This window comes from Caretta caretta, chromosome 5, assembly GCF_965140235.1.
Source record: "Caretta caretta isolate rCarCar2 chromosome 5, rCarCar1.hap1, whole genome shotgun sequence".
Lineage (NCBI taxonomy): Eukaryota > Metazoa > Chordata > Testudines > Cheloniidae > Caretta > Caretta caretta.
The window spans coordinates 100,587,541-100,601,152 of record NC_134210.1 but is presented as its reverse complement, the minus strand read 5'-3'; the positions used below and the strand labels follow the sequence as shown (position 1 = coordinate 100,601,152).

At 44.1% G+C, this 13,612-nt stretch overlaps 1 protein-coding gene across 1 annotated transcript in view; it reads left to right on the top strand.

Moving 5' to 3' along the window:
• The first annotated feature begins 6,846 nt into the window (after positions 1 to 6,846).
• The window catches only part of CFAP95 (cilia and flagella associated protein 95), a 55,414-nt gene continuing 48,648 nt past the window's right edge, over positions 6,847 to 13,612 (top strand). The window contains exon 1 of the mRNA XM_048850935.2: positions 6,847 to 7,245. Coding sequence (XP_048706892.1) covers positions 7,148 to 7,245 — 98 coding nt within the window. The 5' untranslated portion in view covers positions 6,847 to 7,147. The remainder of the gene's footprint in view (positions 7,246 to 13,612) is intronic.

Sequence of the window (13,612 nt, the reverse complement as noted above, 5' to 3'; positions counted from 1 at the left end):
CCATATGGGTTTTGAGGCTATAATTGCGTGGTCAGCCTAGAAAGGATGTATTTGTTGGGCTTAACTGGGGCCCATGGGAGCTTTGGAATGTCATGCTTTGGTAGGGCTGTGGCAATTTGAGAGATCTGTACAAATAAGTATCCTCAAGACTTCAGAGTAATCAAAAAACCTCCTTGGGGAACTGAAAGTCTTTTTCTTTCTTTTTCTCCCTTTAACTAATATCTAATCTTTATAATCTACCTTAGTCCTCTTGGTACCATGCTATTTAACACAAAAATAATTTTTTTAAATTAAGTCCATGGAAATGTTATAGTTACAGTGGGAATAGTTAATTGATAGAATCATAAAAATAAAAAAGCCCCACTCCTGCAGTTCACTTTTGCAAGGGTACTCTGATAGGTCCGTTGGTTTCAAAACTGTGAATATGATGGTAAAGATTGACATCCTTGCTCTGTATTTTCAGAGGCACAAGTACCAATGTGCAGTTTCAACAACTGCTCCTATTCTTTATCCTATTTTTTAAAGTTTAATTTTGGTTATATTTGCTGTCCAACAAAAATTTAGTAACAAAGGTGACACAGTTGCTCTAGACACTTTTGCTGTACTATATTATTGCTGTGTATGGTAACTCCTCACTTAACGTTATGTTCCTGAAAAATGTGACTTTAAGCGAAACGATATTAAGCTAATCCAATTTCCCCATAAGAATTAATTAATTAAATGGGGGGGTTAGGTTCCAGGGAAACTTTTTTTTTTTTGCCAGACAAAAGACTATATTTTACACACACACACACACACACAGTATAAGTTTTAAACAATTTAATACTGTACACAGCAATGGTGATTGTGAAGCTTGGTTGAGGTGGTGAACTCGGAGGGTGGGATATTTCCTAGGGAATGCCTTACTGCTAAATGATGAACTAGCAATTGGCTGAAGTCTCACGGGTTAACTCGTTAATGTAGCCTCACACTGTACACGACAGCAGGAATGGACGTAGAGGAGACAGCATGGCAGACAGAGACACACACCGTGTTTGTGTGTGTGTGTGAGAGAGAGAGAGAGAGAGATGCACATTTCCCCTTTAAGTACACTGACCCACTCTTAGGTAAGCTGCCTTGTTTAATCAGCAAGCTGAGACCACAGGGAGTATTGCACAACTTTAAATGAGCATGTTCCCTAATTGATCAGCAGTGTAACAACAAAACAACGTTAACCGGGATGACTTTAAGTGGAGTTACTGTACTGTTATTTTCTCTTTTAGTTACATTTAATACATATTATACTAAGTGCTGAGTATTAGGGCTTGTCTACCCTACAAAGTTAAGGCGACATAAGGCAGCTTATGTTGAACTAACTGTGGAGGTGTACACACTGCAATGTTCCTCCTGCCAATTTATCTCTCCTGCTACAGCAACATAATAAAATCACCTCGACATGAGGCGCAGTGCTTAGGGCAATGCAGTGTCAGTGTGGACACCGTGTTGCTTATGTCGCCCAAAGCGACTTCCAGGAGGTGTCCCACAGTGCCCGTTGTGAGTCCTTTGGTCACCAGTTTGAACTCTGCCCTTCTGCCAAGTAGACAGGCATGCGCCTCTCTCCCTTTAAAGCCCTGGGAATTTTTGAAATTGCTCTTCCTGTTTGCTCAGCGTGGACAGCTCAGATAGCATCTGCCCAGCTGAGCATGCCGTTGCCCAGCCGCAAACACACTCCTGCTTGGAGCACACCGGAGGTGGTGGATCTGCTGGGTCTTCGGGGAGAGGAGGCTGTGCCGTCACAGCTTTGCTCTAGCTGTGCGAACTTTGATACCTATGGTCAGATTGCTTGTGGCATGGAGAAGGGGTATGATAGGGTCATGTAGCAGTGCCATGCAAAGATCAAGGAGCAGAGGCACGCGTAGCAGAAGGCAAGGGAGGCCTATGGTTGTGCTGGAACATCGCCAAAGACATGCCGTTTGTACCAGGATCTGCATGCCATCTTCAGCGCTGACCTCACTTCCACTGCCAAGAGCCCTGTTGATACTTCAGGGGGGCTGGAGACAGTTGCTATTGGAGCAAACCCCAAGGATGACATAGTGGACAAGGAAGTGGAGTTGGAGGAGGATGGGAGACAGGCGACAGTAACATCCGGTGGCGTGGTGAGCCAGGATCTCTTTTAAACTCTGGGGAGGTCTAACCAGTCCCAGTACTCCAGCTCTTGCATGACTGATGCAGGAGAGGGAAGCTCTGGTAAGTACTCATTGTTAAGGCTGCAAGTTTGTCACGGATTCCGTGACCTCTGTGACTGGCTCAGGGGCAGCTCAGGCAGCCTCTGCACCAGGTGCACCGCTGCTGCTGGGGCAGTCTTGGGACACCATGCGCCCCCCCAGCAGAAGAGTTTGGGTGTGAGAGGGGGTTGGGGTAGGAGAGGGGGTGAGGCAGGCTGGGCGGTGCTTACCTGGGGGCCTCCCTGGAAGCGGTGATGTCCCCCTTGCTCAGCTGCTAGGAGGAGGTGTGGCCAGGCAACTCTGCATGCTGCCTCCACCCAGGGCACTGCCCCTGCAGCTCCCATTGGTTGGGAAGTGGCCAATGGGAGCTGCAGCCAATGGAAGCTGTGGAGGCAGTGCCTGCAGGCAGAAGCAGCATGCAGAGCTGCCTGGCCATACCTCCACCTAGCAGCTGAGTGAGGGGGATGTCACTGCTTCTGGGGAGTCCTCCAGATAAGCGCCACCCAGAGCCCGCCTCTCCACATCCCATGCCCCAATGCCCTGCCCCCTCCCACACCCAAACATTGCTGTTGGGAGGGGGGAAGGCATGGAGCCAGGTATGGGGCCTGCTGGCCCTGTCACACACACCCCAACGCTAGCTGGGGGACCTAGGCCATGCACTGCCGCCCGCTCCCCCCCTGCACCAGTGGGGCTCCTGGGCCGCTTCCCACCCACCCCCAGCACCTGTGGGGGCCCCTGGCAGCCTCGCCCCAAGTTTTAGTCACTACTATTTTTAGTAAAAGTCATGGACAGGTCACGGGCTGTGAATTTTTGTTTACTGCCGGTGACCTGTCCCTGACTTTTACTAAAAATACCTGTGACTAAAACCTAGCCTTACTCATTGTGCTTCGATGCTGCAGAAAGGCATGAGGTAATGCTTTGCTTTTTCAATCAGGGTAGAAGAGGGACTAAAATAACCAACACAATTTGAATCGGCTTCTTATTCTCTGGTTCAGCTTGGCAGAGGAGGCCCTGCATAAAAGTTTGTTTATGAACACTGGAATGTCCCAGGAATCCTCCATAGAGCTCTCTAGAAAACTTTCCTGGAGGTATTCTGCAATCCTCTTCTAAAGGCTTCTTTGGAGGGCTGCCTTGTTTCTTCCCCCTGGGGTAGGAAACTTTGCTGTGCCAATCGGCAATTACTTTTGCAGGCACCATAGCAGCACATAGGTGAGCCGCATATGGACCCGATCTGCAGCCTCATGCATTCAGGAGCTTCACCTTGCATCCTCCATTACCCTCAGGAGCAAGATATCAGCTGCTATCACTCCCACCTGTGGAAAATGCTGCCAGTATTCAGAATAATAATCCTAGGCACTTGTAGTGATATCCCTCTGAACCACCACCCCTCCCCCCCCACACACACCCTTTGTCCCATCTTGCCCCCTGCCCCCAGCCAAACTCCTGGGGCTCCTGCTGTGCAGTGTGCCTGCCAAGGGATAGTGAGAAAGTTGTATTTCTAACTTGTTTGGATCAAGTGTGTGAGTGTACTCACAATAATGCCTCTGCCTATTGTTTTGTTAGCATATGCAGATGTGTTTTTGAGGGTTTCCTCCTGCACACCAACTGAGTGGCTCCATCTGATAAGGAGATGAAATAAGAGGAGTAAGGAAGATATATTCCAGGAGTTGCTACAATGCTTGGGTGCTTCAGAATGTGAGCAGAGATAATGGAGAGCGACTAGCAATGAAAAACTGTGACTGGACAGTCAGGATAGGAAACAGGCAGAAGCAGAAGATAAAGCTGCTCAGGGAGCAAACAGACATGTTGACATCCCTGACTGGACTTTAGGAAGAACACCTCTGTGCTCATTTCCCCTTGCAGCCCTTACAGAACTGCCTTCCATACCCTCCCCATGCTGCCCCCCCCCCCCAAGTACACCTGGACGGAGTTGTTTCAGAATGACAGCTCGACTTACACATAGCTGTGAGAGCCTCAATGGCAAATGTGCTCTTGATTTTCATGTTCCTTCCAAAAGATAGAAATGTTTGCATCATCATCCCATACTCACATAATGATACAATCCCACCATTCAGTGCTTGTTTCTTTCACCCAGAACCAACAGTCCACCATGTGCAGCTGCTCCATAAATGCCAACAGCAATCTTGAATTGTTTCTGACCATGGCACACAGCAGGCCAGACACCACAGTGTCATCATCAGATTTACAGTTCATGAAATAGTGCAGGATCAGCCGCGTTGTGTTCATAACAGTCACCACAACTTTAGAGAGCAGTTCAGGATCCATGCTTTCTGACAGGGATGGCAGGTACATAGTTTACAGGGTCTGTTGAAAAGTGATATAAAATGTACTAGGAAGCCAATGGAATGATGGGATGGAGAAAACTGCATCATGGGATACTGAGCACTCTCCCATGAGGCACTGCAAACCCTTTCCAGAACACCAGTGGCAGATGGTGGCAAGTTGCACAGTAGGATAGCTACCCACGGTGCACTGCTCTCTGTGTCCACAAGCGCACCTACTGCGGATGCACTCCACTGTCCTAGGAGCATTGTGTGGATGTGCAACAGTGGTTTAACTAGAGTGCTAGATGAATGTTGATATAACTTAAGTCAACTTAACTTTGTAGTGTAGACATAGCCTTAGAGAACACCAACATCAATTAAAGGCTTAATTGTAATTTGTAAAGAGAAGTAAATGGGCAGCTGACTTTAGTCATCCATAAACATTTACAGACATGCTGAAAAGGAAGAAGTGAATGGCAGTTTAAATACACACTTTTCAGTTGTTCAATAGGGCAAACTAAAAGTTAATCAACTCAGTCTGCAACATGTATAAATATTTAAAGTGCAGTTCTAATCTGAAAAGTGAATGAAAATGGAAGCACCTTACTTAACAGATCTTCTCCCTGAATTTATTCAGGGTTTTATTTGCCCACTTTAATGACAAAAAATAAGCTTCCACTACATTTTATTCCTATTATTCCAGCAGAGCTAACATAGCTAAGAGGGTAAAAAAGTTTGAACTAGGTTTCTCTTCCTTCTTGACAATAGAATTCTGTGCCAAGTTCTAGTCTGTTACACCAGTGCTACCCTACTAGTGACAATGTAGTGAATTTACTGGTGAAATCAATGGGTTTGCACAGGTGTTGCCCTTGCCATATTTTGGCCGATAGAATTGTCATTACAGATGCTGATGCACAAGGGGCAGAGTTACTTTCATTTGCAGGGTCAATAGTTAGAAAAACACTTTTTTTTAAAGCTTGTAAACAGAACATATTTAATGTGGAAATAATGGAGACAAAATAGGTATGAAACCCCTTAATGACACTTTTTGCCAACACTTTTCAGAATAAAACCATACTTTATATAGAGAAGGAAATTAAAGCAAAGCATCTTATCTCCAAAGACTTGGACAATATTTAAAAAAAAACCCTGCAAAAAAGTGAAGTAATACCAGTAATAGCAGAAACAGAAATAACATGATATTGTTAGGTAATGTTACCGTTTTACCATCTGAATCCTGTTATGTAAATGAATATTTAGACTCTCCTTGGAATAATGCAGATTTATTACAAGTCCGATTTGAGGGCATAGAAAGTAAGTGGAACTATATATACTATTTTGGATTTATTTGCTAGAGGTAACTTTAAATCATCTGATGAGCTACAATTATAATCACAATACTTATGCACCTACTTGTCCAAATGGAGTGAAGATTTAAAATATCAATAAAAAAAAGTCCTAAACTATTTAGACTACTTGTGGGAGTCATGTCCAATCTTGCAAATCTTTAGGGTGAAATCCTGATCCCACTGAAGTCGGTGAGAGTTCTGCCATTGACCTTAATGGGACCAGGATTTCATCCGTAGCTTCTAAGGCCATCTGTATTAGCTGGATGGCACCTCTTGTGACCATAGCAGGAGCAAAACCAAAATTATTTATTCAGCACTGAATGTGCAAAATTGTCTCTGATCCACCCTGCCTGTCTGGTCTCCAGAGCAGGAATACTGTTAACTTAGATTGTAAACTCTTTGGGGCAGGGACTAGGGTGACCAGACAGCAAGTGTGAAAAATTGGGGTGGGGGATAATAGGAGCCTATATAAGAAAAAGACCCCAAAATCGCGACTGTCTGTATAAAGTCTGGTCACCCTAGCAGGGACTGTTTGTGCAGGAATCAGCACAGTGGGGGACTAGTCCATGACTGGGTCTGCTGGCAGCTTCCAGACAACACAGGTAATGATGAGATACCTGCATGGCCCCCTAGGGAGCTGGAAGTCATCACAGCACTGTTTGTTTATCTCTTTGTTGCCTCTTGTGCCCTCCAGGCTGGGCAGATGGGAGAGGTTAGGCAGTGAGGTGCTGCGGTAAATGGGGGAGGAGGGTTCAACTCCCCTCAGTCCCTTTCAAAACGAAGTCACGTTTTTTATCACCGCTTTAATATATGTTCTTCTTTACTGGACTACATTTCCCATCATGCAATGCGTCGCATTGTCCGTTGTTCGCTCCGGTCAAAGCAGAGCGTTGCATGCTGGAAAATGTAGTCCGCCTCGGGGCGGCCGTTCCGCGCTCTGGGGCCACAGGCTTATAGTCCCGGCCGAAGCGCGGAAAGCTCTCTTCGCTCCACCCCCTTCCTCGTAGCGTCTCTCGTTACCAAGGGGATTAGGCGGCGCCTGCGTAGGAATGTCTCTATTGTACCTGGGGGACTTGGCGCCACAAGAAGTAACATCTTGTAGGGGCTATTGCTGTGCTGAGAGGGAGAGCTGGGGGCAGCGTTACCCCAAGGGGTTGGGAGCAAGGAGGCTTCTGTGGGGAAGTGGGGCGGAGCTGCTGGAGGGGGCTAGCCCCTGCGTGTGAACGGCCGCGAGGGGAGGCTCAGTGCTTAGGTCTGGGGGCGGGGGGACAGTGCAGTGCGGTGCCGCGCCAGAGGGACCCGCCTGAGGATGGACATAGGACCCCCAGACGTGCTGGAGCGCAAGGGGGCTTTGACTCTGCGCTCGCACTGCGTGCAGTATGGGAGACCCACCCTAACGTACCGCTGGTAAGAGGGCACCGCTTTTGGTATCCCTGGGTCTGTGAACATACGTGGTACTCAGCCAAAGGCCCGGGGGAAAAGACACCCGCTCCTCCCTTGTGTACTCCACACCTCCTAGAGATGTGTGTTATGTTCTGCTATATATAGGACACCCTTGCAAAAAGTCACTCCCCTAGGTTTTTACATTATGGTGAGCTTTGGCGAAGGAGGGGTGGGTAGATTTTGGCCTGGTTTGCACACAGTTTTCGTACTATGGTTGGGTTAGGGGTGTGGTTTGTTTGTTCCTTTTGCTGAAATAGTTATAACCGGTAAGGCCTTGAGCATGGAGGAGTTATATCGGTATAAAGGAGCCTTAAAGATAAAGCAGTACAACTGTTGTACGCAGACAGTTGTTCCTTTGTGCCCAAGCTGGTAAATTTTCATGATTTTTTTTTGTTTTGTTTTCTGATTTTTGTTTTAAAAAGTGGATCTTTTTAGGAGCAATTGGCTTTTTTTTTAAATAGTATTCTAGAACAGAGCTATTTTAAAGAGTATAAATACTGCAATCTCCAAAATCCTGTGCTGTCAAGGCCAAACTCTCAGTAAGCATAGGGGCTATTTAGGACCCAGTGGCTCACCATTTAAATAACTATAGAAATCTAAGGTGGTGTAGATCTGGTTCAGTGGTTCATGGAGGGGGTGGAATAAACCCTGTGAACACCTAAGCAGAGGAGAAATAGAAGCAAGATGCACATAGGATCCCTCAGAACTAATTTGCATAAGACTCCTCTCTTCATCCTGGCTTTCCCACAATAATGACTAGCTTAGCTCCCCAAAATGAGTAACTAATACACTAGTGATGATGTGAGGAAGAAGAAGGGGGAGGAATATGGGGACCCCTAAAATGGGGAAAGAATCAAACTTCAAATGTGTTCAGATTACTAGTATTTTTGAAATGTGCTTAGATATGTGGCCATGATGATTGGGTTGTAAATACCTAAATAGATCTCTAGAGAGTGCTAACAATTATGGGCTATATTCTGGTTAGCCCTTAAAGTGGTGTAGCAATTTGCACTTTCCCCTATGTTCCCCCTCAAGTGGTGTGGCTCCATACTACCCCCAACTTGGGCATTGCCTACCAGACACCATAGAGCCCTCAGCTGATTTATACTGAAAGCCCCAATACATATACATCTGCCAGTTTTAACTACTGCCAGCTATTTTGCAGATGGTTTTATTATATTATCCACACTCGTTACTGGTCTGCCTGCCCCTCTCTCTCTCTCTCTCTCTCCATGTTTGTATTATGATTATTTTTAGTGTATGGTGTCAGATTATTTTTGATTCATGTCTAATTATCTTCACTATGCATATGGGCTCATGTTTAAAATCTGATACATTTTTGCAGTCATAATTGCGTCATGAGTAAATTCAGGAGTGTTTATGCCAGTATCCTTTTCCATATATATATTTTCTGTACTGTGTGGATTTGAGCACAGCACTGTTATTGAAAGCTTTTCTGAAAATCACTGGGATAGTAAATTATGTCCCTGCCTTGATATTTGTCTGGCAGTTTACTTAGCATAGCCAAAGTTAAGCACTGAAACTGTTTGTGAGAGATTCATGCGTCTGAGATGTGAAATGTATTGTGAGGAGAGAATGTGTTATTTCGTGGCATTTTTTCCATATCTGAAGTAAAGCAATTTATTGTAAATTTAATATGTTGAAATCATAAACAGAAGCAGTATGTAAGAAGAATAACTAAAGATGGAATTTTAAATGGAAGGTAAACTTTAGAATTAGAGAGTTTTTTCCACCCATTTTATGGTAGTGTGGTTCTGCTAACTTCATTATGATTTATGAGCCAACTAATAATTAAAGGTATGGAAAATTTATAAAGATCCATGTGTGTAAAATCACCAAATACCAAAAACTGCTGTACTCTTGGTCACTTCATGTTTGAAAGCAGACAAAGCAGAAGCAGGAAGCCATGTTAGGCAACAATATAAAATCCCCCTATCCAATACACGTATAAGGGCCAGATTTTCAAAGAGAAAAAACAGGATGCCTATTGTGGCTCATGAAGGGAAAAGACGATCCCAAGGATGTTTTCAGTGGGTGGTGCTGAGATGTGCATGGGAGAAGTTTTGCCATCCTTCTTCTCAGTCATCCCTCTTGAGTCCTCAGCTAAGCAAACCTCTCTCCTACATTGAACCCACTGCTCTGGACATGTCATAATTCATGAGTGCTTGTGTCCAATCTGACTGAATGGTGGTAGAGGCTCTCATTAAAAAAAAAAAACAGAAATGAAAACAAAACTGAAAGCATCTCCTGCTGGCGGGGTGAAAGTAAGTTAGAGGACTTACTGGTACGCCGGAGTCCTGAGCAGGGGCACGTGGCCTCAACTGGAAGAGGTAAGGCCTTAAATCCCTGGGCCCTTTAAATCTTGGTTTAAAGGGCCAGGGCTCCAGCTGTGGTAGTGGCGGCTGGGAGCCCAGGGCCCTTTAAATCACCCCCGAGCTACCAGCTGCAGAAGCAGCTGGGAGCCCCAAGGCTCGGTGGTGATTTAAAGGGCCCAGGGCTCCAGCTGCCACTACTGTAGCGGAGTCGCGGGCCCTTTAAATCACTGAGGAGCCCTGCGGGCTCCCGGCTGCCACCGCTACCCCAGGGCTCTGGGCTCTGGCAGAGCTTTAAAGGGCCTGGGGCTCCGCTGTGGCAGCAGCTGCTGGAGCCCCGAGCTACCCGGGGGCTCGGGCAGCAGGGCTCAGGCTGGGATTTAAAGGGCCCTGGGGGTAGGGGGTAGCAGCGGCTGGAGTTCCGGGACCCTTTAAATCCCCGCTGCAGCCCCAGCCCGCCACTGCTACCCCAGGGCTTTAAATTGCCCTCTCTGAAAGCCGGTCCTGGTATGGCACACCGGCTCTTACCGGTACGCCGTGCCGAGGCGTACCGGCTTACTTTCACCTCTGCCTGCTGGAATGTTTAATGAACCGACCATTCACTCTTCAGTCTCCCTGCTTCTATGTATCCTATCTGTCTGTCTAAATATGTCTATGGCCTTCACTATCTAGCATCTCATTTCCTCACAAAGGTAAAAATCACAGTCATATCTGTCTTTCTTGTTTGCCATGAAGAGGCAGGTTTAGGGTTTTTTAAAATACATGAGAAAGAGATTATTATGCAGGAAAGTATTGGGAGGAAAGGGGGTGAGGGTTGTGTTTAGTTCTGAATGTAGTGAGGTTAATAGTCCATTTCATCTGGCAGTGAGTTCCATAGCTTGGGGCCAGTACCTGTGAAAGCACTGTCTCCTGAGGTTATTAGGGTTGCCAGGCATCCAGTTTTTGACCGGAATGCCTGGTCGAAAAGGTACCCTGGCTGGCAGTGCAACAGGAGCCCAGGGCTAAGGCAGGCTCCCTGCCTGCCCTCGTTCCACACAGCTCCCAGAAGTGGCAGCCAGGTCCCTGCAGCCTCTAGATTCATGGGGGGGCGGCTCCACAGTTCCCATTGGCCTTAATTGCCTATCTTTAAAATTTGCCAGGAGGTAGGAATCCTATTTAGCATTAATTGAAATTATAGAGAGATTATGGGTCAAATTCTGCCTTCAGATACTCAGATGTAACTTCCATTGATTTCCTTGTGAACTCTGCATAGGTACAGTAGAAACCCAAAGTTAAAAACACCAGAGTTACAAACTGACCAGTCAGCTCACCTCATTTGGAACCAGAAGTACACAATCAGGCAGCAGTAAAGATGAGAGAGAGAAAAAAAAAAAAGCAAATACAGTACAGAACTGTGTTACATGTAAATTACTAAAAAAAAAAAAAAAGGCAGGGGGGGAGGAGCAGCATTTTTCTTCTGCATAGTAAAGTTTCAGAGCTGTATTAAGTCAATGTTTAGTTGTAAACTTTTGGAAGAACAACCATAATGTTTTATTCAGAGTCACAAACAATTTCCATTCCCGGGGTGTTTGTAACTGAGGTTCTGCTGTAGATGGGGTCAAGAATTTAGCTCATAGTCTCTAATGATTTCAGAGTGAAAGGCAAATATACAACATTTTTAAAGTTAGAGTTCTGATTCACGTACAAAAAACTTGTTTGTAAAAATACACTTTCGGATGTCTGTGCAAAGAGAGGAATTGCACATGCAAAGGCTAATTAGGTATCAAATGGTTTGTGCATGCATTTACCTGATTTTCCATGCAAACATGGTAACTGTTCATGCAATCACAGATGCACTTTGTCTGTATTTTCTCTATATGGATTTGCATATGTGAAAATTTGGCCCATAATCTCTTGTTGCTCTGGCAAGGAGTATAACAAAAACATCAGGGAAGGGGACCTCTTACCACTTAATAATTGTATGTATGTATAATGTAAACTTTAAGGCAGATTCTTATTTAAGTAATGCAAAACATGAAATAAAATAACTAGGTCACAGAAACATGGGAGTAGCCTTGGATGTGATGTGCAGAAGTATGATAACAAACCTATTTGTTTTGGTGAGTGGTGAGCTAATAAGAAAGCCATCCTGATTCTCAAGTTAAATAAAGCAAAAGCATTTTGATCTTCAAAATGAAAATAATGAGAAATCCTTTTATTTTTAGAAATAAATCATCAATTTATCTATCCCCTGGCATTTCTATTATTAAACTGAGCTTCAATAAAGTGATTTTTTTATAATCTAAAATACATTAAAAATATGCTCTGTTAATATGGGTCCAATTTTATTTATTTAGTATAAAATAAGGAAACTGTAATAGTTAGATCAGTCTTTCATTTTAAATACATTGTTGTAATATTAGCCTAAGCAAATTAAAGTAACAAATAAGTTAACTACTTAATGTAATCCAATTATTTTTTATAACTGAAATTCAGTTTCAGAGCAGAATGATCCAACATATCTTTAATTGCTTTGATGTTGTTTTGGATTTATGCAGTTTCACAAAACAATGTGTGTATTTCACTCTGAGTAATGTAATATTATTCCTATTACGTATCCTTTTTTCAATATTTTATGATGCATTACTGTGGCCTTACTTGTATGTCCTACACTTCCTCTCCTGTATTCCTATAAGACTATGGTATTTCATAAATACCAGGTGTTTATCTGGTAGCAATCATAAAGGGCATCAGGTTACATTACACAGGATGAAGAGCTATGCCCTCCCAGATATAATTGTACACAATGTATTCAGCTGTTGCTAAATTAGAATGTTCCTGATTAGAATGTAGAATACTTTCTAGTTTTGATCTATTTAATAAGCTGAGATGTAAAAAGGTTTTTAATGTTTAATTTTTTATAATCATAGTAGGATTTGGGCATGAGAGTTATGATCTTTCATAGTATGATTACAAGAGGAGCAATATGTCCTGATTAGTCTGTATTGTCAGCTGGCAGGCATCTGTTCTACTAGCAAAAGTCTATATGAGTAGGTTGTATTTATCTTGACTTTATTTTTTTAAAATTTAAGACTTGATTGTATTTCATACAGAAAAAGAAAGTTGTGTCATGAATACAGTATTGAGAAGTGGAGAGGGTGCCATCATATCAGAGAGAGTGTGTACTAGAGTGGACAGTGGCAGATGAATGACCCTGGTGGAGTGGTGTCATTCTTGTCTAGCTGAAACCCAGGGTCTGTCTACACAGCAAAGAAAAACCTGCCACTGGCCAGGGCCAGCCGACTCTGGCTCAAGAGACTCGGGCTATGGGGCTGTTTCACTACTGCAGCCCGAGCCCAGACATCTACATTGTAATCTACATACTGCAGCCCCATAGCCCGAGCCCGTTGAGCCTAAGCAGGTGTCTAGTTGCTGTGTAGACAAACCCCAGAGGCCATTCTGAGCAGCAACATTACACTATAGTTTTTAAAAGGGTGAAACAAAGAATAACTGATCCAACTTCAACGACAAGGGTAATTCCAAACAGGCAGAATACAAGTACTTGAGTTAGAATTTAGCAAAGAAATCTGGTTTAACATCGAGGAGTCTGGTGGCACCTTAAAGACTAACAGATTTATTTGGGCATAAGCTTTTGTGGGTAAAAAACCCCACTTCTTCAGATGCATGGAGTGAAAATTACAGATACAGGCATAAATATACTGGCACATGAAGAGAAGGGAGTTACCTTACAAATGGAGAACCAGTGTTGATCAGGCCAATTCAGTCAGGGTGGATGTAGTCCTCTCCCAATAATTGAGGAGGAGGTGTCAATATCAAGAGAGTGAAAATTGCTTTTGTAGTGAGCCAGCCACTCCCAGTCCCTATTCAAGACCAAATTAATGGTGTTAAGTTTGCAAATGAATTGTAGGTCTTCAGTTTCTCTTTGAAGTCTGCTTTTGAAGTTTTTTTTTTGTTGAAGGATGGCTACTTTTAAATCTGTTATTGAATGTCCAGGGAAA